Below are 26,452 nucleotides of genomic sequence, written 5' to 3' on the forward strand. Positions count from 1 at the left end.
GTGAACTAAATTGATATTTAAGTCATTCAAATACATAGTTTGTCCCATTTAGTTTGACATCATTAGAGTAAATCACAATCCTTAAATCATGAGATTGGACACAATTGATTTATGTGCTGAAGTTAAGGTCGAATCATTTGAATAATACCCGAGTTTAATCACTGGTAGAAATAATTTTTTATTAGATTTTATTTATCTCTCAATTGAATTAATCAAGGTCTCTTTCCTTTGATGAATCATAAGACAAAACCAAAAAAAATCATAATCCTTACTCCTAAAAGATAGAATCATAAAAATATAGAAGTATGAGAAATGTTAGCAATAGTGTCTCTTATATCAAAATATATAATAAATTATACTTCCATGCTAAAAAAGATGTGAATATTACATTGCTCCTTTCTTCTTATTTTGAAATATATAGTTTAGTTTAGTTCAGTCAATTTAGTTTTTTTTTCCGAATAAAGTAGTTTAACAACACCATTAAGGAATATTCCTTAAAAGATTTTAAAAAATAATTTTAATTAAAATATATACTAAAAGCCAACAGTCTTCAAGATGTAGTAAACAAAGGAAAATACGGTGTATATTTCTTTTTTATTATTATTGAAAAGAAATGAAAAAAATATAAAGAAAAGTTCAACTTAAACAAAAAAAAAATCTTCAACTTTCTTAAGTCAAATTTTAAACTTTTCTCTCTTTTTTAACTTGCTCTCCTTCATATCAAATAAAGCATAAATATAAGGGAATAGTGGTAAAAAAAAAATATAAGGGAATAAGCATGTTCAAAGTTTTCAAGACAAAAAAAAAAAAAAAAAACGAAGGTCACGGTCCATTGAGAAGAGGTTGGGCCGCTTGAAAAACCAGCTTCAATCGGAACTTTAAATCACTACCTTTTATGGGACGATTTTCCTGAACAACAAGCTTCATATTCTTGAATTGACTTGACCACATCTTCATTGGAAAGTTAGCAATCTTAAATGGCTGATACATACATGTGTGTCTCATTTTCACTCACTTTGATCGTGCTTCTTAACAAGGTGTTTCATATGTATATTTTACGCTTTGCAGATAAATTTTCAATTTCGGCTAAAGCTTCCTTCAATGCAATAATGAGGATGAGGTGGATAATAAACAAAAAATGCAACAGTAAAAGGAGAACAAGGGGTATATGCATTGATTTAACACCTTTTTGTAACTTATTCATTAACTTAAAGTGAGTATTTTCATTTTGTATGTTGTTACACGAATGATAGGAAAAGTTAAGCATTTAGAAAATTTATTCATGTTCCTATAAGGACAAATAGCTAATTGAGATCTAAAATTTATTTTGGTGATTACATTTCTTTTATACATTAGCAAGATTACAGCAATTGATGAAAATGCTTATATGAGTGGTTGTTTGATTATTATAAAATATGAAAAGTGACTTTAATCTTCTTTATTAGTGTATAAAATATCGATATAACTATTTTCAAAAAAAAAAATCTCGATATAACCTGTGCAATGCACGGTAAAAAAAACCAGTTGTAAAAATAAATGGAAAGATGAGTAACAGTTGGGAGGACGGTAAATAAAAGAAAGTAAAACATACAAGAATGTATCTGCTCTTTTACTTGGGATATAACTTGAGATACAGATTACATGAAGCATACAGACTCAATTTTCGCATTGTCCTCTCTCTGGTTTTTGTTTGGGGAAGGGGGGATTAATCATCAACCAAAGCTAGCAAGTATAATTCACATGAAAAAAGAAAACAAGTTTGAATCAAAATTTAAATTGAATGAAGAATAAATTTACTTTATCACAACCATTGACGACATCCAGGGAGTTAGATATGTTGTTTTTTTTATAACACATTGGAAGATGTTCTACAAAAATTCTTCAGCTGTATTTAGATAATCTAATATTTCAGACTTTACTTCCTGAGACAGTGGAGCTGATGGCCCTGCCTTTGAGTAAAAGTTTGCCAAAGATCTGATTACTTTTTCCAAAATAACATATGATTCCTGCAAGGAATCAATCCAAATCATGATGATCATATATATATATCTTTAAAAGGGTAATCTACATCAAAATGGGCACAGATTAGTAGTCATTAGTGAAGGCATTGAATTTTCATTGCTTGAAGAGTTTCAGTTAGAAGTACATACTTCTTGAGCAACAGTCTGATTTCCCCTCCAACTGCCCAAATACTCCCGAATTGACTCCTTTGCTGAGTCTGCAGTCCGTCTAAATTTAGCATTATCATCAGTGACTTCGTTTAAAGATTCACGCATTGTTTTCACTACTTCTCTTGCTGACTTTAAGTAAGCCTTTGGCAACACCTTTCCAGACTTTGTTTTCTCATTAGGATCAAATAAGGATTTGATGGCCCCAATAACCCCTTTATCTTCTTCCTCTTTCTCACCAGACTTCTCTTCAGCCCATACCATTGATGGTGATAAACCACATGTTAAGGTAACCAATGAAGGGCCAACACTGATTAAGAGATGCCTGCGACTTGATGAAGCTTCCAGGCGAGGCAGTGCAATATTAGATCTGGATTGCAGTTTATCTATTATGTTGCAGAAGTTGTCAATAAATGAAGGACCTACTATTACTTGGTGTATCAATTATCATGCTGTTGTCCACTCTCAAATTAGATATGATATTGTTATTGATTCGACTTTCTGTTTCCTTGACTAGAATAAGTCGTCATCATCTCAAAATAACCAATCAGAAAAGAATCATGTAATCCCTTTAGTATGACAAATAGTGATACAGGAACCTCAAGGAATATGAAAACAGCAAATATACTAGAGCAGCAAAGAAGTTCCATAATAATTTCTCATACAACCAAAAAGAGGATTGAAGAGGAAGGAAAAAGTATTTCGAATTTTTAGGACATACCTTCAATATCAAATCTTTTGATCACTTCAACTGTTTTGGAATTTGTAATGGAACACATATTTGCTGCAAGGATAATTGCCATCCTCCTTTTGTAAATTTCCACAATGCAGAGCTACATCCACCAAGTAAACAAGGTAGCAATAGTCTCATCAATCATGCTATTGAAATATATAATTTAATTTCACTTAAGCATGTAATGCGTAACACCCGAAATAATATAAATATACTAATAATAACTTGTAATATTTACGTGGCATCTATCCTATGCTCGAAAATACATTTTCAGTAGTAAATACATAAAGTTTTTTTTTTATTGAAATTAAAATACTACAATATTACAATTACCTAAAACTGAACATATAATAGGGAGTAAATTCTTCTTATACCAAGACAAAGTGGTAGAGAGTAGCCACCGGAAACGTGGGAAGACCTTGCCAAGCTTCAGCAAGTAACGCTCAGATTAAATGCCCCCAGTCTCTCTCTGTCTCTCTCTCTCTCTGGCAATTCATCCCTATACTGTGCAAAACCGACAGCTAGCCATTTTTTTGTTTTTTGTTTTTTGAGCAGTACAACTTGGTCATTCTTAATCAAACCTAGCAAAATTTAATCTACTTGAAAATCTGAACACCAATCGGACTCCATGACTCAAGTAACCCACAAAGGAACACATGCACGGATCATAGAGCATCACAACACGATGTAAATCAGCAAGGGAATTTTGCAGCAATCCCACTTAAACACTCAACACAAGCAAGCAGAAAAAAACTTTTCAAGGGAGCTAAGGGTTACCGCATAAAGCCAAAATTGCTCCCCACCTCAAATAGAGAAAATCTCTGGAACTGGATTTCTTCTCTTGCTCCAACACCCTTTCACCGAGAAGAAATCTCCAACACCCGCTACGTGTGGATAAAAGCTGGTACCTTTTTATTTTATTGATATTGATTCCACAAAAAGAAACTGACCAATAAGCTCATTACAGATAGCAAGGCTTTGGATACCCCCAGTCTACATTATGAAAAGGGCAAAAGCGTCATTGAGCAACCAAATCTAGATAAACTTGGAGCTTGTTTCATTTCATCTTTTGTTATGCATTATCGATGGCCTTCTCTCTGTTCCAAAACCCCACCTTCCTTAAACTTAAACCCCCAACCATCGCGACGCCGCGCTGGGGCTACGTTCGGGTGCGGTGCGGTGGACCGCGTTCCCAGCGTAGCCCATTGATGAAAGGCCGAATCCTGAGCATCGAAGCAATCCAAGCCATCCAAACCTTAAAACGCCTCCACCGAACCAACCCTCCGAACCTCTCCTCCCTCGTCTCCAACACCCTCACGCGCCTCATCAAATCCGACCTCCTTGCTACTCTGCGGGAGCTCCTACGCCAGCAGCACTGCACCATCGCCCTCCGCGCCTTCTCCACCCTCCGATCCGAATACGGCGCCGACCTCTCCCTCTACGCCGAGATTATCTCTGCCCTCGCCGCCGCCGCCGCCGCCGCCGAAATGACCGACCACGTGGACCGTCTCATCCTCGACCTCGAAGCTGAAAATGAAGAAATCAAGTGCGACGATCACAAGGGGCTTGCCAGTTTGATCAAGGCCGTCGTTGCTGCTAGGAGCAGAGAATCAACGGTCAGGATTTACGGGCTGATGAAGAAGAGTGGATATGGTTCCGTTACCGAGCCCGATGAGTATGTGGTTAAGGTTTTGGTTAATGGGCTCAAGAGTTTCGGGGAAGAGGCTCTTGCCAGAGAACTTCAGGATGAATACAAAATTGCGCTTGCTATGTTCTCTAAGCCCCAATTAAACACATTGCGCTTTTAGTCAAGTTTGTAAATACTTTTTTTATTTTTATTTTTAATATAGTCATTAGGTAACTGCAGAAGAAGAAAGTGCTGGCTGGCATTTTGTCAATCCCATTTTTTTTCAAATGTTATGATTACAGTGTTACAGTAAACTTATTTTTAATTGAATGGTTTCTGATTAATTTACACCCACTTTATGAGCAATGTATGTTATCAACACATTCTTGGGGTTTAAGAGTTGTAGACTTGTAGTTAATCTAGGACATAGGACAAGTTCTGAATTAGCTACTTACTTGGCTTATTAGGCAGTTCCTAGTGTATTAGAAAGTTATTAAGTAATTATTTTTATATGACTTTTAGGTTAAATTTGGCTGTTACATGTTATGATTTGACAGAGTCACAGTGAGTGCGACAGAATTGTAGAAGGCACTTGTGGTGTCAGATTGTTATTTTTGGTGTTTTGAAGGAGGAAACTCCTTGTCAGAGAAAGTCCTCTGTTTGTTGGGGGAAACTCTGGTTGTTCATGTTTATTTACACTCAATCATATTAGTTCTATAATTTATTTAGAATTCGGAGTGTTTATTTCTCGAGTCCAACAGCAGGTTTGAAGCTCATTGTTAGATTATTGGTCATGTCATGACCTTTGATTGATAAGTGAAGAGGCGTTCCATTTAGGCTGTAATAGTTTTTTGGATGATGTGTTTTGTCATTTTATCTGTATGTAGATGTAGATTAGTTGATTGCTTGTGTTTTGTTGTGAACTGCTTGAAACCTATAGTGCATGGTTCAATTGCGAGATGCTCAAAACGAATGGAAGTCATTTGGAAAGTTACTGTGAGGTAATTTGAGCCTGAAGCTAAATGTTGCACTGTTACTTTTGTTTGTTTGTTCAATCAATTCAATAATTGTAACAATTCATGTATAATATAACTATTAGTAAAATATGTATTGATTTGTTAATATATGTGATTTCATAGTGAGAACTGATAACCACCATGAGTGAGTAAATTTGGTGCAGCCAAAAGAGTATACTCCCTCCAATATTCAGATCTCCATTTCCTGGCAGCCACCTCTCCTCAATGTGTTCAAGGTTAATGTGGATGGATCTCACAGACAGGGTGGGCCAAACCTCAGCTTGTGATGGTCTCATCCGTGACTTCAAAGGGAAGTTATCAAAGGCTTCCATTAAAATTTTGATCAAAGTAATGTCCTTTGGACAGAATTGTGGGGAATCTATCCGGGTTGTTCATCAACTCTTTGTCTCGCGTGATTTATGAAATAGACTCTCAAGTTGAAGTAAATTGGATCCACAAAGGCACAACAAATTGTAGTAACAATATATTCATGCATTGTCTTGATCTTTCGTCACTTGTACTTTTGATTAATGATATTTGCAAATTCCTATAAAGAGTTACTATTTTTGCGAAAGTAAATGCAGAGCAAGTCTTTCTTGGATTGGTCTTGCAAAATGTTACACTAATTCATTAAGATGTGATTAATTACTTTTTTTTTGGGGGGCGGGGGGAGGGTGGGTGAATTTAATAACACAAATGATCAAATTCAATTTTTATTACTCACCACACCAATACTCTTTTGTAAATTTTTAAATTCTTTTAGCCTACTATTCTAGCCAAAGTTATCATTATTCGGACTTGGGATGGACTTGGGAGTTCTATCCCTGACTAGGTTCCCCTAAATTGGCCAAGATTGGGAGCATAAAATCAAGATCCTCATTGAGTGCCATTAACTCGGCGATCTCTTCGTTTGACAGGCAGGTAAGATGACCAGACCTAAAAGGGGGGCCTAGTTCTTATTCGAGTAATGGTCTTGAGTTACTAACAAACTTTTAATGATTAAAGTAGTATAATAGAGGTGTGAAATCATATAATTCTTTGAAAATTTTCTCTAATTTTTTTTATCTCTTTGAACACAATCAAACCATGACCAAGAGTCAAATCTGGGTCTTCCTTCCATGTGATGGAAGAGCTCTTTCTTCCAACAACACACTTGTTAATAGTTGTTTTATATATTATTTATTTATTGAGTTAAGAGTTAAAATACACTATTTAGTTTTTTAAATCATATAAATAGTTGTCATAAAATAACATTTCTTTACAAAAAAAAATCCTTCTTAAATGAATTAAAATGTCATAGTGAGAATACTAACCGTGATTCTAAAACATTGATTAAAAATTAAAAAGGGAAAATAAAAAAAATGTTATTAAAACATCTTACCGTAATTTCCTATGCGATCTAACTTGTGATTACTAAAACATTTTTAAGTAATACAGAAAAATGAGTGGAAAAAAAAATCTCAGATGAGAAGAAAAAAATATACAAATGTACACAAAATAAGAGAGAAAAAAATTCAAAAGAGAAAAAAAAAAACAATGCAAATGACCGACTAGAAAAATGTGTAAAATTGTACAAATAAATGAAAACAAATAAAATTAGGGAAAAGAAACATGTATTTAGGAAAAACGATGAAAATGGATGGGGATAATAATTTAAATCAGCAAAAGGGGAAACATTTGAGAAAAGAGTAGAAAGAATAGGTGTAAAAAAAAGTTGTGGGATCTCTATCACTGAATTGAAAGTTAGATTCCGTGACATGGTGGAATGTAATGCAACAACAGTGCTACCCCTAATGACCAGAACATCCTAATCTCCCTTTCTCTCTCTAAACTAAACAGTAGTAGTGGCAGAGAGACAGAGAGAGAAAGAAGCGGTGCATGGACACACAACAAAACCCAACCAAATTCATCATCACCATCACCACCACGCAATGACTCTCCCTTCACACGATGCTTGGATTCACACTTCCCACACCCTCCTCCCCAGATGGAAATCTCTTTCCCTCCTCTCTCATCAGGTTCTTCTCGCTCTGTTCATACAATTCAATCTTCACCTCTTTTTTTCTGATTTAGGGTTTGCTCACCTTCTCCTTATTCATCTTCATAACCCTATTCCCATATTCATTCATTATTACCTACTGGGTCTTTTTTACTTTCAGCAAAACCCTTTAGCTTGTGATAAAAATTTGTTTTTTTTTCAAGGTCGTTGAAGCTAGAGACGTGCTGAATTTTTGCAAAACGGCATGGAGATTAATAGTTTAATGTCATAAAAATTTATTTTTATTATCAAATTGAAGATTGAGTGTTTGATCGAGTTGCATAGTGTGTTTCCTATGTTGTCCATGTACTTTTGTTTTGCAATTGCAACAACACTATTGATTAAGGAATTGTCCATGTGGGGTTTTCAGCAGTCAACTCTTCCAATTTCTATATCAAGAGTTAACCAAGTTGATGCAGCAAGATTGGACGTTGAAATGTCAGCCATGTTGAAAGAGCAGTTGGTTAAAGTGTTCTTATTAATGAAGGTACTGTTATGTATGACTTACTGTAGTAATTGTGTGAAAGCAATGTGTGTGGGAACTTCACTACCAATTTGGAATTGTTTTGAACATCTTTCAAATTTCTTTTATGCTTTTTGGGATTAGCCAGGAATGTTATTTCAGTATGAAGCCGAGCTTGATGCTTTCCTTGAGTTTCTTATTTGGCGGTTCTCAATTTGGGTGGACAAGCCAACCCCAGGCATTGCTCTCATGAACCTGAGGTACAGAGATGAACGTGCAGTAGAACCAAGAGATAAAGGTATGAAGGTCTGAATCTTATCTGTACGTAGTTCTATTTAGATGAGTCGGTCTTCAATGCTGTGAGATGCTTCTGAATTCGAAATTATTATTTGATAAGTTGAAAGGGTTAAATGCGTGGAATGAACTTTGTGGAAAAACACCAGCTATTGTTGACATTACCAGCATCTCGAATGATTCTGCCCTGAAATAAGTGTAATTGATGATACCCTGTTGATGCCTTTCAATAAGAAATTTTAACATGTGCTCAAAAATAGTCTTCAAGTCTTTGTTGTACAATTTTTCTCAGGTTAACCTTAAGTATACTCATCATCTATGACCATGATTATTTGTACTCTGCTTCATGGTCATATAGCATACTTCTGAAGGTGTTAAATTGTATACTTTTTTGTGGTGGGTCCATGCTTTAACAAACCAATAACGGAGAGGAAAAAGTGATCATTTTTTCTGGTGCTCTGTTACCGATGCATTTATACCTTGATATGAGTATTGCTCATCCTAACTGCTATCTTCTCATCCTTATGTATGTTGTACATTCCAGTCAGAACTGGTCTGGAGGGACCTGGACTCACTGTTGCTCAGAAGCTTTGGTATTGTGTTGCCACTGTTGGTGGCCAGTATATATGGGCTCGCTTACAATCCTTCTCTGCTTTTCGTAGATGGGGTGATACTGAGCAGGTATTTTTTTTAAGCTGCCCTACACTGCCAACTTGCAAGCTTATAGACCAACATGGATTGAATTGAAGTGAGCTCTAGTTTGACTTCCAATTTTTCCTTTTCCTAGAGACCGTTGGCTCGACGTTTATGGATCTTGATACAGCGGATAGAAGGAATATATAGAGCTGCTTCGTTTGGAAACCTGTTGATATTTCTTTGCACGGGAAGGTGATTCCTTTCAACAACCAAACAATTCACACAACACCTGTTTTTGTCTTTTGAAATATATACAAGTAATGTATCAAGTGAAAACTCTTGTTATTGTGAGAAATGAGAAAAATAAATATAAACCATTAGATCACATTTAATTGGTCAAAATTAAAAGATAAATATACATGACTTTTTTTAAGTGGTCATGACTAGAAATCCATGACTGCTAATGAACTTTTAAATTTGACCATTAATATATAGTTGTATAAGTAATATCTGTAGTTCTGACTCCTCACAATAAGAGTTCTCACTTGATATGTCCTATATATAAGTATTTGAATGATCAAGATTTAAAAGAAAAATGCATGACTTTTTAAAGTGGTTATATGACCACTAACTAATTTTTAATCTTGCTCATCCATGTATGGTTGTATGGTCTAGATTTATAGTTCTCTCATTTCTCATAATAAGAAGAGTTCTCACTTGACATGATATATATTTCTGAATCTTTAGTCTTTAATCAGGCATATGTGTTGTGTGATCCATGTAGCTGACCTCACCTAGTGGGATATATTCCTACCATATATTTCTGAGTCTTTAGTCTTTATTTGATGTTGTTGTTGTTTTTCTTCTTTTCTTTGGGTCCTCTAGGATATATTCCTACCATATAATTGGTTTCATTCAGTTTGAATTTTCATTGGGTCCTCTAGGGTGAGAATGTCTGATGATTGACTTTCTCTGTAAAACTTATCTTCTTGTTGTGTGCTATTGTGAAGCAGATATCGAAATCTTATTGAAAGAGCATTACGAGCTAGGCTTGTATATGGAAGCCCAAATATGAATCGTGCTGTTAGCTTTGAATATATGAACCGGCAATTAGTTTGGAATGAATTTTCGGTACTTGTTCCCCTCTTCATTAAATTTATTTGTACTTACTTTGTGGAAGCTGATGGGTTATTGCATGAGACCTTTCATTTATTTACTAGTTAAGACAAATGAATGTGAAAATGGGCGTAGCTGACTGAATGTGATTGGACCCCAAACCCCATAACCCTTGGGGCCTCTAAATCTCTTCAGGTTTACACTGGAAGGCCCAAGAATAGTTAGGGCCCTATATTCACTTAGGCAGGAAATGATTAAAAATGGAGGGGAACAGTTATACATCTTTTATATGGGAAGGGGAGAGAAGGGTATGTTGGTTGTGTCACAGTAAAAGTAGCTTACGACTTTCACATAAGCTCTATTTTGCTTAATTTCAATAAGTTTCTTAGAAAAGTCTTTCATTATAAGCTCTTACTAGCTTATTTCAATTAGTGTAATTATCAAACATATGAGTAAGCTCTCATTGGATAATAGCATATTAAATTGGTAACTCAAATGCGGCCCTATTCCAATTTCTAAAAATGTTTGTCACATCCCGAGAGCTGCTATTGGTTGTTTTGGGCATTTTACAACAGCTAGATGCTACCTTGCAGTTAGTTGTGACCTCTAGATTTGATGGCAAGTGAATTTGCAAGAATGTTTCACTTCTGACTTTACAATCCATTGGAGCTAACTAGGTCGGATTCTGATGACAGGAAATGTTATTGTTGCTTCTCCCCCTACTTAATTCATCATCTGTGAAAAATCTTCTTCGACCTTTCTCTAAAGATAAATCATCGGGTTCAGCCGAGGATGGCACAGCATGTCCCATTTGCCAGGCTACTCCAACAATTCCTTATGTTGCTCTACCTTGTCAGCACAGGTACATCTCTCTAGATATGCATTCTCATCTCACATTGTTTTACCACTCTAAACTTCTTTTCATAATTCAGTGGGACTATAGCCTACGGAATGTTTATATATGCTTCAAATTCAGCTGCTTCTCATTAAAAGAGAAGGACTAAGCAATGGTTGACAATTTGTTTGTGGCAGATATTGTTACTACTGTCTTAGGACACGATGTGCTGCTGCTCCATCATTTAGGTGTTCCAGGTGCAGTGAGCCTGTTGTTGCTATGCAACGGCTTGGTGGTGTCCCCACAGAATGATTGATTGTTACTAAGAAACGATCTTTTAGCGTTAGGGAGCATTTTATCTACTTACAGAATTAGCATATAAAATACTACCTGAAATTGTGGTGGTATTCTTTTCCCCTTACTTTCTCTTTAGTTGGTTTCTCCCTTATTATTATTATTATTATTTAATTGGGAAAACAAATCAAATTTCTTCATAGCATCACTTACTTTGGTTCAGTGGGAAGCATTCTTTCCCTTGTAGCAATGTATCATTCAGTTATCCCTCATACATTTCTTTCCGTTATTTTTAAGTTAAACTTCATACTTGTAAATTATATATGTTGTGATTGGATATAAATACTGAAAGATTAGCACTCCTATAAACTAAAAAGCTAAGCTATTAAAAGAGCCAGAATATCAGTGTACTTGAAACTAGACTGATTTCAATCAACGGCTGAAATTATTATTATTATTGGGATAAACAATGGCCGAAATTATATATATATATATATATATATATATATATATATATATATATATATATATATATATATATTTGATTTTATTTATTATGTTTTTTCGTTATTATTTAAATATGTATTACAAATAAAGTTGGGTTGATTGAAATCGTTGTTTGCTTATATTTCCATCAACCTTAACTATTACTCGATCTTTATTATTAACATAACCAGATTTTCATAATTGGAATTTTAATTTTTACAATGTAAATAAAACATTAAATGGGATGGGAAGAAAATAACTACAAGGTGAAAGTGGAAATTTAGACTCGTTTATTTTTCTGTTAAGCATGTAGGGATCTTCGAGTCCCATTTTAATGGTTGGTCTACAAATACAATATAGACACAAGAATGTCTTCCAACTCACCGCAAACAATTGAATTGTGGATATGAATTACAGTGTTTATTATGAATAGCATTGAGAAAAAAAAGTTAAAAGTTCAATTAATATGGATTATCTATTTACAATAAAGGTTGTGGCTAGAATCAATTGACTAGGATATTTTCTTGACAGAGAAACGACCTGATGGCATAAGCATAGTGCTTTTGACTTCAAAAATTGCGGTCATAATGATCAGTACCCAGCTTAAAATTTATTTATGATATCACAGATCAACAACACAAAAAGAGAAAACAAGAAACAACATCAACAATGTGTCAAACTCAGTCTCAGCCCTTTTTCCAATTTTTCTTTATCATTTTTGTTGTTTCCGTGCATGATTAACCAAAAGTTCACAATTGATTAAAAAGGGATTGATGGGTATCACTCGGCTTCTGGCCCGTTGGAGAGGCATAAACTTTAGGGTTATTATTATTGAATATTCTTGAGTGGAAGACCAATGGTCAAAAGGAATCCATCTGATCCAATTCTTATCCGGTCTTCTGATGATCATTCGTATACTATATGACATGTGGTATGTTGAATTCATAACCTTTTGTTTTCAATAGTTAAAAAAAATTGTGATGAGCCAACTTTTTTTCTTTCTTTTTTCCTTTTAGCTTATATGAGGTTATCGTCTTTCCTTTTCATTGATTCTTAATGTGCGGAAATATTTGTTCTTAGAAAAGATATGCACCCTTGAGCAACTTCCGTATACTATGAGACTTTGACCACTAATAATTCGATATTTACTTTATAAAATGATTAGTTCTTGTTTGGATATATTTATTTATAAATATTTATAGGAGAATAAAATAAGCTTTTTCTCTATATAAACTAATTTCAGCTTATGAAAAAAATATTTTTCGTTTCTTTCTTTTTTTTTTCTCCTATGAAATTTATAAACAAGATCTTAGTAGTATACTTTTTCATTTATGATAAACTGTTTATATTCAACGTATTTGATAATATTTATTATGTTACTCAAATCAACGTCAAGCTAGATAAACTTGTTAATAAATTTTTTTTTTTTTTCTTGGGTGAGTTTCTTTATGCTGTTAATTTATGAGGTCCCAAGGCAAACAAAGAAGTATAGACATATAAATAGCATACAACCAAAAGGCACGTATATACGTACAAGGCCATGTGCTGGTATCGATCAAAAACTTGTTCTTTGGCGTTTGGTAAATGTAATTTTCTTTATGTTGCATCTCCCACATTCTTTTCCCATTTTTGGATCATTGTGCACAGAATCCCTGATTTTTGGTCGGTACTGGGTGAGTGGTGCTTGTCTCGAATTATACCAAAACTATCACATGATAAAATTTGTTTAGTGACAAATTATTAAGGTGACATCATATAAGAAAGTTTAATTTGAATAAACGGCCAAAAAAAATTAAATACTAAGGAAAGTTTTGTCCTTAATAGCTTGTAACTTTCTTGTTAACTTAGGCTCATGAGTGCTTAGAAAAATTCTTATATTAAACTTACATTCTTATTAAATATGAGTTTGTTTTTTTTATCAATTACATCAACATTTGTTGATCACGTAAAACTTTCATAAGTAAAATTATCATAATAAAAAATTAAAATAAATTAAAAAATATATATTGTTGGGTATTTAAGTAAATATCATATATAAAATTTTCATGAACACTGAATATTGTCTAAGTAATAGCTGAGAATTTGGCATGTCGGTTCCCTAATCTTTCTCTCTCTCATCAATAACAAAGACGCAAACAACATTATACGACTCTCTCTCCCCTCATTCCTTTATGGATCGTCCGTACAGGTAGCACTACTTTGGTGCCTAAGATAGATCAATGAATAGTTGCTTTTGAATTTTCTCTAATATTATTATTGGGTAATAGAAACCTGAAGCTGCTCTTGTATAAGGCAGCATATATAATGGTTTTCACAAAATCTTCCCAACCACACAGCATAAGGATTGCAAATTGGACCTAGCTTGCGCATGCTTAGCATGAAATTATCCATGTCGGCAGAATTCGTGGATAAAATTTAACATAATTGAATTTGAAGATTTTCTATACCTGTTTATTAACCACAATGGATAAATATTATTAAGTTGACCTAATAAGTATAATTCAATTGATGGCACATATTAAGTTTGGATGGAGGATCTGGATTACACTCTTGGATAGAAATGATAAATTTTAAGTGTAATTAAAATTATTAATTAGTCTCATTATTAACCCAAAAATCAAAGAATGTAGGAATACTTTAAATTCCAAGAACTAAAAGTTTTATGATGATTGAAAAAATATACTAAGATGTACTTATAGACATTCTTCACTATATTTAAATAAAAAATTAATTTAATTAATTCGTCATTAGTAGAACCATTTAATTATTTTTGTAATGAATTTTCTATATTTTTTAATAATTTAATACATACCACACATGTTTATAAAATATAAACATGTGTAAATATTCGTCAAACATAGGTATTCATCAAAAATAGGATACCTGTTTATACATAGAGTAGGGACAGAAATACATAGGCTTTCATGGACGGAGGCTAATTATTGGTTGTCATTGGTACAGATGCTGCAAGCCTGCAATGCATATTGTACAAGAAATTATAACGGAATGTTTTGGAAACTAAATTATCAGAATCTTATATTATAAATTTAAATACTGAGTTTTTAAAAATTATTATTTTTAGAGTTCAAGAAAATTTGGTGTGCATGATTATTGAGAAATCCATATCAAAATATTTCACGGTTCTATTAATAAATATTAATAGAATAAATTACCAATTTCCATCCTTGAAGTATTACTGTTTCTCTTGAATGATCCCTAAACTAATAAAACTATTTATGCATTCTATACTATCTTGAATATTCATCACTTTAATCTTAATTTGATGCATTTAAATAAATTTCATGGATCAATTAATTTGAAGGTTAATTTTTGCATATGGAGGACTACTTGGCATGATTTCTAATACTTGAGACTACTTAAGTTTTTTTTTTCTTCTTTACTTGACCCCTCGAGAGAGATAATACTTCAAGGATGAAATTAATTAATAGTTTAGTTAAATTTAATATTTAGTTATTGATAATAAAATAACTTTACTAAAAGTTACTTTTTGGAGTAGCATAATCTCTCGTCTATTGTCTTGTTTATTGAGTAACATTTCTTAGGTCTCAGTTTATAATTTATATTTTTCAGTTCTTAAATACTATTACCAAAATTTAAATCTAATTAACCATATCAAACTGAAGGGTTTCTTATCTATAAAATAAATTTTAATAGTATTATAATCATAGTAAAAATTAATTAAAATTTTAGGACTTGTTAAAGATAATCGATCATAGGTTCTTAGTTTTTAAATTTTAATTTTCAAATGCATATTTAAAAATAAAATATATTTAACAAAAACGAAGTTATATACTATTAGTGTTACCTTTTAATTGTATTTTGAAACACTATTTCTGTAAGTTATATATTCGAAAAAATAATGCATATTTTATTTTTCTGTAAGGCGCATGGTTTAACCGTGTTTAATGAAAATTATTTTTAAGAGCTAGTAAAATATATTTTCTTCTAATAATTTAAATTATACGCTCCTTTTTCTAAGAGATGAATATGAATTGTACTTTAATCGGTTTTAATATAAAGTACGAATCACTTAATAGTTAATAGTGGTGAACAATATGAAAATGTCTTATGATATTTTATCTTTGTCTATAACTTTTAATGTCACCGTTTATTAATTTTGAGCATCCTGTTAATTTTAAATTGTAGAATGTGTAAAATAAGGTTTTAAATACTTATATGATCAATTTTGAAATTTCTTCTAAAATATTTATTTCACTTTCTAAGATCCCAAAATTGATAATGGGCATTCAAAACTAGTTTTTAATAATGGAAAATAACAAGAAAAAAGGCTTCTAAAAAACTCATTTACATTAAAATGGACTACAATAATATAGATCTTTCAAGAGAGAAATGTATGTTTTAAAATAAAAGGAGAGAGAAGTATAATTCAAACAATTTTTTCAGAAAATAAAATATAATTTAAATAAGGCTTAAATATATTTTTAATCCTTTAAATTTAGATAATTATTCTTTTAAGTTCTTAAAAAATATTTTTATTAGTCCCTCAGATTTTTAAAAATTAGTTTTAGTCTCTCTTTGTTTATTGTATTTATGATTTCATAATTTGTGATGATTTTTAACTGTTAATTTTAAAAAAAAAATTCTAATGATTTTAAACCGTTAAAATTAATATTTGATTTGTATGGTTTAGTGGTTGTTTTTTTACATATTATGACAGCTTTAAAAAAGAAAAATAAAAATATGGATGTGGAATTATGGCGATTCTTGCTCTTCCATTGGAATTTTCAACATGGTGATTTAGGCTTGAAATTAAATGCTAATAAATATGGATATTTGTTTTCGTGAATTTATAGTAAAAAAGTGTAACAAAAAATAGAAAAACAAATAAAATTTATTGTATTTTAAACTTATTATGTTACTTATTTATTTTTATCTTTTCTTTAATAATTAATTACTAAACATTCCTAACAGATTTTGCCAAAAAAATTATACTAATTAACGGCATTGCCGATTGCATTTTGTAGTTGCAAGTAAGCATGTATTGATGGAGTTCTACCAATTTTCTGCTTTGGTCTTGTTATTTTAATGAGCTTCTTAGATTCTGTAGTTTTGTTTGCTAAAGTGAATTATTGCTCTAGGGAATAAATAAAGCATCTGACATTGATCTCACTACTATTATGCCCTACCTCTACCCCAACCCTAGCTAGCCTCAAAACAATCCCAAGGTGCAACCCCGAATTAAGGAAATAAGTCTGAGCAACCCATTAATTTAATAGCCCTAAAACACTGGCCACCAGCTTTTGCGTTCCACTTTATAATAAAAAGGAATACTGAATAAATGAAAGAAAGGAAAGAAAAAGTAACATATGCAAAGTTTCTCAACCCCAACTCTATAAAATACTGATACCCCATAACTTTAAGTTTCTTCAACAGCTAGTAAGAAAGCAAAACACAACACTCAAAGCTTTAGCCAAAGGCTTGTTTGGTTGCACATACAAGGAAATATCACAAAGGTGAAAGAGGAAAAGTATATGGGAAAAGGAGATTAAATATTTCATTTCCTACCTACATGTTCATTTGCAAGACAAGAATTCAGTATTAATTCCACACAAAATATTTTCTATATTTCAGCAAATGATGGCTGGGAACCCTAACTGGTGGACTATGCATCCACCATCTCTGATCCCTCCACAGTATGTTCTTGGATCTTCTTCAATTCCTTTTAATTCTTCTACACAAAACCAAGAGCCCCCTCACTCATTGAGCCAACTTCTTTTGTAAGCACTCTCTCTCTCTCTTCTTTGTGCATGCCTGCAGTGTGTGGCTTCTTGGTCAATACATATCTCCCACTTTTTCCTTTTAAGTGTTTGATAAACTGTTTATAACAGCTTAAATATTTACGTTCTTTTACCTTAATGATCAAGGTTTTTCTTCTTCTTCTTTTTTTTTTTTTGTATTAATTGTTGTTGTAAAATTTTCTTGGTTCTGTTTGTTTTGCAGCACTGGTTTACCAGGAGAAGAAGAGAGAGTTGCATTCAGTCATTTCCAATCAAAAAAGTTAGATGAATGGAATGAACAAATGCTTAACCCATCCTCTATCGTTCCTATGGCTGATGTAATAAAGCAAGAGGTTTCCCAAAGTGGCAACTTGTATCACCATGGACATGATCAGGAATTTCAGGTTTCTGGGGCACCTTGGTCACATATGGTACCAGTTTCTTCTTCCCCTAGGTCTAGTGTTGCTAGCTTCAGTAGCAATAATTTATTGGATTTCACTTACAACAAGACAGACCATAGGAAGAACCAACTACCAGATCACACATCCGAGGTAAGACTCATGTTCTTATTATTCCTTTTTATAAATAAATATATATATATATATATATATATATATATATATATATATATTCTCTCATCTAGACTCTAGACTTTCACCTAATTTCCAATACTAATTTAAACATGCTCAGCATAGATTATATATTAATTATTTCTTCAAAATTATTTTTCATGAATATCTGTTTGTGCTTTTCTAGTGTAATAGCACAGCCACTGGTGGAGTTTACAAGAAGACTAAGAGTCAACCATCTTCAAGCCAACCACCTCTCAAGGTGACCACTCTCACTGTACCTCATCACTTTCACTACTAAGAGAGAGAGAGAGTTACTGAGTGTGTTTGATTGTGTGTTGTCTTTCTTGATTGTCTCTCTCTAAAAAACTGTAATATTCTTTCTGCAGGTAAATGTGCATGATAGTTGAAAGAGAGAAAAACACATGAATTCATGTACTAACTTTCTTAAATATTATGAAATCTCTTAAAAATCAGGTGAGAAAGGAGAAGTTAGGTGATAGAATAACAGCTCTTCACCAGCTAGTTTCCCCGTTCGGAAAGGTAATAAACAAACCATTATTACAATCACTACCAAACACAGTTATAAACATCTCACAAAATACAAAAACTATAAACCCATAAACCATAATTACAAAGCACCTTATGTGTTTGGTTTTATTAATCTCTTTAAGGAGAGAGACCCCATGAACAGTTCTTTTATGATATCCAACTCTCCAAACTACTGTTTTCCTCTTTCTTTTTTCCTCATTTATCGTAATTAATCTCATTTTTAACCTTAAAAGAGACATATGACCGGTGTTGTGGTATGTGTGTGTGTGTGTTTCACTTTTGCAGACTGACACAGCTTCTGTCTTGTTAGAAGCCATTGGATACATAAGATTCCTTCAGGGTCAAATTGAGGTGATGTTTCTCCCTCATATTTTATACTACCCTGCAAGCTATTGAGTGTTAGTGATAGAGCATGTAGCTAAAGTGTCACCAATTTTAATGTATGTTTATCTCTATAACAGTATGCATGATTAACATTCTTTAGTTTTTCTTTTCCTTCTTGGGTGCAGGCACTCAGTTCTCCTTACTTGGGCAATGGATCAAAAAACATGAGGAATCCACAGTCTGTAAGTACCCACTTTCCAAAGCTTCTCTCTCTATCTTTCAATTCGCTAATAAATTTCACAAATTAACACGCTCACATATGGCATACATATACACACATTTGAGTATGTAGGACAAAAATACCTACTAAGACATATAATTTAGGGGAAAGTTTCCTCTTTTCTTTATTTTCTTTTGAAGCAACAGGTACACGGAGAAAGAAATTCTGTATTTCCTGAGGACCCCGGTCAGGTATGCTTGCTTTATTGGATCCATCAACTCATTAAAATCAAGTTAGGAGGCTCTCTTTCGTAATTATTACTGAAATATTTAATCAGGGAAAAAAGCCATAAACAAGGCTTCTCAGCTTTTTATAACATCTTTTTAAAGCTAGTGAAAAGTATAATGCGAGGCTGCATTTCTCATTTGAAGTCAAAAAGCTTGGAGAGAGAAGTGAATTTACTAATACTTTTTTTTCTTTTTTTTTTCCATCTAGCTGTTGAATGACAATGGCCTGAAAAGAAAGGGAGCTCCAAACCAGGTATTCTTTCTTTTTATGCAAAGGTGTACCACGCTTATTATGTCTTTCATTTACTCATTATTATCTTGGATGTCTTATAAGGCTCATCCTAATGATTATTATCATTATCACCATTAGTTCCATAATTGTGTAGAACATGCATGCATGGCCAGGCAAAAATAATATAGTCAGGCTTTGCATTAATTAATGACGAAGATAATATATTCATTTATGATATTTCATTCATTAATCTTCTTTTGATATAAAAAAGGATTAATTATTTAATTACCATCTAATCATTTATTTGTAATAATTAATTAATCAGGACGCAAAAGATAAGCCAAGGGACTTGAAGAGTAGAGGGCTGTGCTTGGTTCCTGTGTCATGTACCCAACATGTTGGAAATGAAAATGGAGCTGATTACTGGGCACCAGCATATGGAAGTGGATTTTAACAGCATGGAAGAAATTTTATGGATGATATAACATCGTGAGCAGTCAATCTGTAATAATGAAAAGGCTGATTGCTCACGATGCTATATGCCATTCATGATGATTTGGCCAATTGAAAAAAAAATCTTATCCATTATGATGTATTGTCTCTAATCTAATTAGGTTAACACAATAAGTTATTAATAAGTGTTGTCAAAACATTAATTAAGATGTAATTTTCGTTTTTCTAAACATGCATTTTCAGAGGTAGCAATTATTAATTCCCTGCTTTTGCTATGAAGGATGATTATTGATAATTAACATTCTGTCAATGTTAATTTGTTTAAGATTGCAATATCTAGTACTTTAATTCATACCCTCCCATCTTCTTATTCTTCTTTGCACTTTTTTTTTTCCCTTCCAAGTCTAGTGTTTGAAAGAGTACGAAATCATGAGATATAAATATGGACGCAGACTAATACCTGTGTATTTGTAATAAACAAGTTTTAGCATTAATTTAAATATACATAGTAAAAAGAGAGCAGAAAAATAATTTATAGTGGACAAAAGAAATCAAGAAGAGGTGATGGAAAAAGCGAAATTGAATATCATGGATTCTTATGCTGATTTCGAATCAAATATCAACTATATATAATAAAAATGAGAAATAATGATTATGATCTTGTTTATCACCTCTGTTGAACCAAATTAATTTGGTCTAGGGGATCATGAGAATTTAGAAATAATAATCAATATAATTAACGGAATTTATATCCTGGTGAAAATAATAAAATGTTCAGTATCATTTTATAGATGTCAATTTGTACAGCCACTAGTTAGTTAAAACATATCACTGATATGATATCAGTACTAATATATGTGGGTTATAAATAATATAGGTGCAATGAGGTATTTTTGCAGATACATCTTGTCATCCATTCTTATACAAGCATGCAATAGAGATTTAAGACAAGAATGTGTAGTTTCTACTACCTATTCCTATTTTGAAATGCTATAATAAGCTAGCTATATGGTATTCTTCAGACAAATCAGAAATAAGGGTACTATATATACAGACACGCATGCATGCATTGAAGAGAAAAATCTTCACTGTCAACTATCAAGCTTCGAACTGAAGAAAATTAATTTGTACGCATATATGTGAGTGGCACATGCATTATAATGATCGCAAGCACTTTTGTTTAAAATCATCACGTTAATCATATTATTTTTCTCTTTATTAGAAGGTCTCTGTCTGATTTCAAACTATATATACATATATATTTATATATATAAGAAACATTATTCATATATTTGCACAAGAAAGTTTTCCCTTGAAGGAGGAGCGTACTGTACTACTACTACTCATGATCATAGCAATGAATATTAATTTGTTTATTAACTGTGTCTCTAAATATAGTTAAAAACAAACAATTATAAGCCGATGGATGTGAACAGTTGATGGCAGACATTCATGTGAATGGCTATATTAATTGTTGGCTGACCCGAATGTATATATATGGACCCCATCTCAGCTCTCGGGTCATTTTTGGACCACCTTTTAGTTCAACTACTCAAGTGCCCCCATGCCCCATTTCTCCCACGCTCCCTCCAAAGTGTGCCCCCAACCCAACTGGCACTTTCATCATACTTACGTTACATATTGCATCATCTCACACAATAAAATTATTCTATATATATATATGCACTGTTACAGGCTATAAATTACATTATATATTTTGATCAAGTAAAATTAGATTCAAATTTTTTTAAGTAAAATTTTGTTTCGAGTTTTGTAAATACAAAAGATATTATTAAAAATTAAAACTCTATTAAAAGTCAGTTACATTTCTTGACAAAGATTAATGAAAAAAAAAAAAAAACCTAATGGCTAGTACTTCCTAATGAATTTGTCTCTTGCAAATGTGAAAAAGTTAGGATTTTGTGTTTTCATATGCTGCCTTGATTCCCACTTTCAAATGTAAAGCCAATGGGGTAATGCCTGGTGAATACCTTTTATCCACTAACAAGTTATTTATATATATAGAATGGTCATGCTAATGATAAATAATGAATTAGTTAAGTGATTAGTCCATTACGGAAATTTAATTATTGGCCTATACATTTGTACTGTTTTCACGGTGACGTACTCCCATGGAAAGTTGTAGATTATAATACTTTTATATATGTATAAATATATTAATTATGTGAGAAAAAGCAAAAGTTAAAAGTTTGAATGTGATTGTATCATTTGTTTCCTAGCATGTCCCTCGTAATATGCTTTCCATTGTTAAAAACAAAAGGGAGGGTAGAATAATTCAAGAAATGAATTTATGTTAAACATGCACACAATGAATATACATTAAAATAGAAACGTTAAGTTATTATCTAAAAAAGTAAATAAACATATCCATCTTTCTTTCACAAATGTTGGGTAGTCACAGGAGTTTAAAAATAGCGGAAAGATCTTAAATATATAAGGGTCAAGCAGAATCATATAAGTCAATCTTACATAACAGTAAAAACAAAAAGTTTATCTTACTAAGTGAAGTTAACTGTATAGATCGTACATATTATTGAACAGGTGAATCTTATAGAATATAGTATTACATCTAAATCAAAATATTAAAGATTGGCACATGGTTTTTATCATTAATTTATATAGTATTTAACTTGTCCATTCACATCTAATATGGGATTTCTTACATATTCACAAGTTGACATTCTCAACAGGCATAAAGTTTAACTTTACAATAAAATAGAAAAAGAAAATAAAAATGCTATTAGGGTTAGTCATCATTATAATTTTTTTTTGGTGAAATCATCGATCATTATTATAATTTATAACAGTTAGGATGGTTCCCAGATCTGTCTAAGTAATTTTATATAATGTATATGGAAACTGAAATTATGATAAAATGCATGTATGAGAGTAATAAATTATAAAGTTTTAATATTTAATCAAATCCGCAAATATAATAATAATAATAAATTTACACGTGCATACATTATCTTATAATGAGACAAAAGAACAAGAATGATATGGGTTAAATTATAAAGAACAAAATTACGAAAGCAAAGGGTTATGGGTGAATCTGTATACGCTTGTTTTTAAATAATTGAGTAGTGCTTTGGGCCGTGTTGCTTTCTGTTTGTCTTTACCTCTAGCCTTCGTGCTGCAAAGCCAACCCTAGGAAGAGCGGAAGAGGAATCACATGCAAGGATATATGAAAAGAGAATGGAATATTAATTACTTAATAAACTATCTTCTAATGAAAAGATAATTCATCACATTCTTATAGTCTGTTTGTTTCTTGTTTTTTTTATATAAAACTGTTTTCTGTTTTAAAAAATAGAAAACAAAAAAAAATATTTGATTAGAGTAATTTTAAAAATTATTTTCAAAATTAATATCTTTTTCTAGTTTTAAAATGAAAAAAATAATAAAATCTTTAAATTGTGTTGGTTCTCTACAATTTTTTTTAAAAAAAATTCAATGTACCTAAGTCCAAAAAGAAAAAGATATTAGTGAAACTAAGCGGGAAGTAGGAACTCCCATTACATCATAAATTAACAACCGACTAATCTCAGTAGGGATCTCTCATGTATAAATCACATGATTAGGCTTGATTACAAAGCCATATTGGCCAAAGCATTAACACATCTATTAGCTTCCCTAAACAATATGTGTCACTCCTAACTTGTGACTCCATGTTCAGAGGTTGATGGATTGCTAATTAGACAAGACACCAACCATATGTGAACTCCTTGCTGTCTCACCTTAGATATATCCTGTAAATTTTCTATTACTCATATTCCTCCTACTTCTCCACTTCTAACTCTCTAAATCCACTTTTTAAAATTGTTTTAAAAAAATTACCTTTTAAAAGTAAAACAAAAATAACAATCAAATAACCCTTAATTTTTGGGGGAAAACCTTAAAACGTTATTTTCTCAATGGAATTTAAGCAGGACAATAATTTATTAAATGTTTTTAAAAAAAAATAAAAACTCTTGCCAAAAAGCAAATACTCATATTTTTCGTTTCATCTATATTATCTACTATGTATAAATTAAAGATAAAGTATAAGATATGAAAATACCATGCATAATGTCAAATTCTTTTTTCTTTTACTTTTATGACACATTATTTAGAAAAATATTAATGTTCATCTATGGGCGTTGTAATTTTGTTTTATTTGTTTTGGGATAAATTCTTGGTATGCAAATGATATAAAATAGAAAGTCTGAGTATCATATCCAAAAGAACTTATTTATATTAAGTTTTTTATGTAAATTCAACTTCTAGATAAAGGGGATTTAGTTTTAAATGTAAAAGAAAATAAAGTTGGTTTTAAACTAAAAACATAACAAATTAAAGGTGAGCAAAAATACAAAATAGTTGATAGGAGAAAAGAGCTAAATGCAAAATAAACAAATTAAAATATTGGGAATTTGATTACATTAAACTAACAATCAATAGTTACAAAAGTTGTAGTTAACTCAGCATGCAAATGCTAACTGAACCCAATTACAAAAATTCATAAAATTGTCTTGTCGAAAGGAATTTGGGCTTAGTGCAAAAATCACTAGTTAAACGCTTTCAAAAATTCAAATTTAGCCCTTTCAACTTTGAGATGCTTGCCACGTAACCTTTCTTATTGATTTTACTTGCACTAAGCGACTCCCAACTCACTAAGCGAGCCACTTCAAATTCTCCATTTTCATTATTGATGCAGCAAAACCCTGCAAAACACAACTAAAACTAATGAATTCACTAAAATTAACTTCATTAAACTAAAAACCTCAAAAGACATTAAATCCTACTTTGTTAGGATCAAACTAAGCATTAAAAGAAAAGAAATGAGATAATTACTATGAAATTTAAGTGTGAAAACCAAATATGCATAACAATTATCATTCTAATTGATAAAAATAAGAAAATTTCTAGCGTGCCTTTGTTAATTCAAGGGTATTGATACAATTGATTTTTCAACCAATAAGAATCAAGTTGTATTATTATACTATTATTTTAAAATTTATTGATAATTTGAAAAAAGAAACTTTAATGTTAAAAGTTGTTAACAAAAGAATAATTTTAAAGCAAACAAAAAAAAAGTTAAGGGTATCTGAATTAGCATAATAACAAGTAACACGATATGACAACAAATTTAAAAAGTGATAAAAAAAATCCATAACTTTAAAATTTTGAATTTTATTCTTATCTTTTTTTTAATTCTTTGTATTTTACTACTAGGTATTTTATATACTTTTTGTTGTCCTTTAGAGTTTTTCCAAATTTTTGCATAATTTTAACATTTTAATTAAGAAATATATAACAAATTAAAAATTAAACTCTCAATATAAAAAAAAACCTTAAGAGGATAACATAAAAATTAAAGGATAACAAAAAGTATAAAAAATATCTAAATTTTTTAAAATATAAAGACTAAAAAAATAAAAGAATAAAATTCAAAATTTCAAAATTTTCGATTTTGCATATAATTTGTTTGTCAATTTTAAAAAGATACACCCACCACTTTCAATTTGTATCTTCAAGGCATTGGGCACCCCTTCGACGGGACCTTTTGATCATTTTTCTAGTCGCGATAATAACACCTTATTGGATTCTCTCTTTAGAGCTTTTGGTGGGTGTATGAAAAAAATTAGCGTGGTATCTCAAAATTTTCCAAGGATCAATAGAATTATTTCACTTTCTTCCTTTTTCTTTTTTTTTTCTAGCCAAATCTCCATTTTCTAGGGTCAAGTGAATTTCTATGGATTTTATGAATCGTTGATTTAGTTGTTAATAAAAAAGAATTTCTTTATTTTTCTACTCATAATTATTTTTTTCGTACTTTCTAAGAACTGATAAACTCTTAAGATGATTTTAGGTTTTTATATTGAGTGAAAATTTGCTATAAAATCATGCTTTTAAATATGACTCGTGTCATTCTCTAGGATAAGAATAGTCATTGGCATATCTAGCTTATAGGGTGTGGGGGTAATTGTTCCATAAAATTTTTTTATTTGTATATTTTTTTATAGTACTAACAATAAAAAAATCATAAAATATTTTTAAAGTATAAAAATACATAAAACGTAATTATAACTTATAAAAGCATAAATATTCTTTTTTTTTGTCATAATATTACATATTTTGTAATAGTTGGTCATATTTTTTTTGTCATCCTTGAATTTACCTAGCTAAAGAATTATGGTTTTTAATTAGGGATAAAATACAAGAAATTAGGATTTAAATAATGTAGTGAACACTCGATAGATCAGAGACGAAATAAAGAACTAAGTTGAATTAATAACAATTCATAGCTTCAGAACTATGATTACTTCTTTAATTTTAGTTATTGTCTT

General features: G+C 31.4%; 4 protein-coding genes across 21 annotated transcripts; 3 read left to right on the plus strand and 1 right to left on the minus strand.

Annotated features, from left to right (window-relative positions):
* Positions 1–1,571: 1,571 nt before the first annotated feature.
* Positions 1,572–3,849, minus strand: LOC100797323 (photosystem II D1 precursor processing protein PSB27-H2, chloroplastic). Of its 10 annotated transcripts, none has more exons than XM_014777650.2 (5): positions 3,705–3,847; positions 3,276–3,482; positions 2,890–3,001; positions 2,151–2,554; positions 1,572–2,006 (listed from the first exon to the last, which is right to left on the minus strand). In XM_014777650.2, exons 3-5 carry the CDS (start codon positions 2,969–2,971, stop codon positions 1,869–1,871), a joined length of 624 nt encoding a protein of 207 aa, XP_014633136.1. In that variant the 5' UTR covers positions 2,972–3,001; positions 3,276–3,482; positions 3,705–3,847; the 3' UTR covers positions 1,572–1,868. The 10 variants fall into 10 exon arrangements, with proteins under 10 accessions (XP_014633136.1, XP_040873167.1, XP_040873171.1 ...); XM_041017233.1 differs by having other exon boundaries at positions 3,235–3,482; positions 3,679–3,810; XM_041017237.1 differs by lacking the exon at positions 3,276–3,482 and having other exon boundaries at positions 2,151–2,509; positions 3,705–3,849.
* Positions 3,846–4,882, plus strand: LOC100799612 (protein THYLAKOID ASSEMBLY 8, chloroplastic). Its single transcript, XM_003530089.4, has one exon. The coding sequence runs from the start codon at positions 3,987–3,989 to the stop codon at positions 4,707–4,709; it is 723 nt and encodes a 240-aa protein (XP_003530137.1). The 5' UTR covers positions 3,846–3,986; the 3' UTR covers positions 4,710–4,882.
* A 2,222-nt stretch (positions 4,883–7,104) lies between these two features.
* Positions 7,105–11,492, plus strand: LOC100800681 (peroxisome biogenesis protein 2). Of its 4 annotated transcripts, none has more exons than XM_006582996.4 (8): positions 7,105–7,562; positions 7,956–8,069; positions 8,190–8,351; positions 8,884–9,020; positions 9,129–9,227; positions 9,989–10,106; positions 10,787–10,953; positions 11,124–11,492. In XM_006582996.4, exons 1-8 carry the CDS (start codon positions 7,476–7,478, stop codon positions 11,236–11,238), a joined length of 999 nt encoding a protein of 332 aa, XP_006583059.1. In that variant the 5' UTR covers positions 7,105–7,475; the 3' UTR covers positions 11,239–11,492. The 4 variants fall into 4 exon arrangements, with proteins under 4 accessions (XP_006583059.1, XP_006583058.1, XP_003530139.1 ...); XM_006582995.4 differs by having other exon boundaries at positions 7,106–7,562; positions 7,953–8,069; XM_003530091.5 differs by having other exon boundaries at positions 7,161–7,562; positions 7,953–8,069; positions 8,190–8,343; positions 9,127–9,227.
* A 5,481-nt stretch (positions 11,493–16,973) lies between these two features.
* LOC100802121 (transcription factor bHLH68) lies at positions 16,974–20,401 on the plus strand. 6 transcript variants are annotated; one of them, XM_006582999.3, is made up of 10 exons: positions 17,043–17,201; positions 17,320–17,465; positions 17,689–18,016; positions 18,222–18,296; positions 18,512–18,577; positions 18,872–18,937; positions 19,096–19,152; positions 19,331–19,381; positions 19,626–19,670; positions 19,975–20,401. In XM_006582999.3, exons 2-10 carry the CDS (start codon positions 17,323–17,325, stop codon positions 20,101–20,103), a joined length of 960 nt encoding a protein of 319 aa, XP_006583062.1. In that variant the 5' UTR covers positions 17,043–17,201; positions 17,320–17,322; the 3' UTR covers positions 20,104–20,401. The 6 variants fall into 6 exon arrangements, with proteins under 6 accessions (XP_006583063.1, XP_006583062.1, XP_040873153.1 ...); XM_041017219.1 differs by having other exon boundaries at positions 17,044–17,201; positions 19,337–19,381; XM_014777651.3 differs by having other exon boundaries at positions 17,057–17,215.
* The last annotated feature ends 6,051 nt before the right edge of the window (positions 20,402–26,452 follow it).

This window comes from Glycine max, chromosome 7, assembly GCF_000004515.6.
Source record: "Glycine max cultivar Williams 82 chromosome 7, Glycine_max_v4.0, whole genome shotgun sequence".
In the NCBI taxonomy this organism is placed as follows: domain Eukaryota; kingdom Viridiplantae; phylum Streptophyta; class Magnoliopsida; order Fabales; family Fabaceae; genus Glycine; species Glycine max.

What these genes read in the sequence shown, in the direction of transcription:
- LOC100797323 (XM_014777650.2), bottom strand. Translation starts at nt 2,971, where the DNA reads ATGGCAATTATCCTTGCAGCAAATATGTGTTCCATTACAAATTCCAAA. An exon ending in CAAAAGATTTGATATTGAAG is followed by an intron (nt 2,555 to 2,889) that starts GTATGTCCTAAA and finishes GCAACATAATAG; the next exon opens with ATAAACTGCAATCCAGATCT. An exon ending in ATCAGACTGTTGCTCAAGAA is followed by an intron (nt 2,007 to 2,150) that starts GTATGTACTTCT and finishes GATTCCTTGCAG; the next exon opens with GAATCATATGTTATTTTGGA.
- LOC100799612 (XM_003530089.4), top strand. Translation starts at nt 3,987, where the DNA reads ATGGCCTTCTCTCTGTTCCAAAACCCCACCTTCCTTAAACTTAAACCC.
- LOC100800681 (XM_006582995.4), top strand. Translation starts at nt 7,476, where the DNA reads ATGACTCTCCCTTCACACGATGCTTGGATTCACACTTCCCACACCCTC. An exon ending in TTTCCCTCCTCTCTCATCAG is followed by an intron (nt 7,563 to 7,952) that starts GTTCTTCTCGCT and finishes TGGGGTTTTCAG; the next exon opens with CAGTCAACTCTTCCAATTTC. An exon ending in CAAGAGATAAAGGTATGAAG is followed by an intron (nt 8,352 to 8,883) that starts GTCTGAATCTTA and finishes TGTACATTCCAG; the next exon opens with TCAGAACTGGTCTGGAGGGA.
- LOC100802121 (XM_006582999.3), top strand. Translation starts at nt 17,323, where the DNA reads ATGATGGCTGGGAACCCTAACTGGTGGACTATGCATCCACCATCTCTG. An exon ending in TCCTTCAGGGTCAAATTGAG is followed by an intron (nt 18,938 to 19,095) that starts GTGATGTTTCTC and finishes TCTTGGGTGCAG; the next exon opens with GCACTCAGTTCTCCTTACTT. An exon ending in ACATGAGGAATCCACAGTCT is followed by an intron (nt 19,153 to 19,330) that starts GTAAGTACCCAC and finishes TTTCTTTTGAAG; the next exon opens with CAACAGGTACACGGAGAAAG.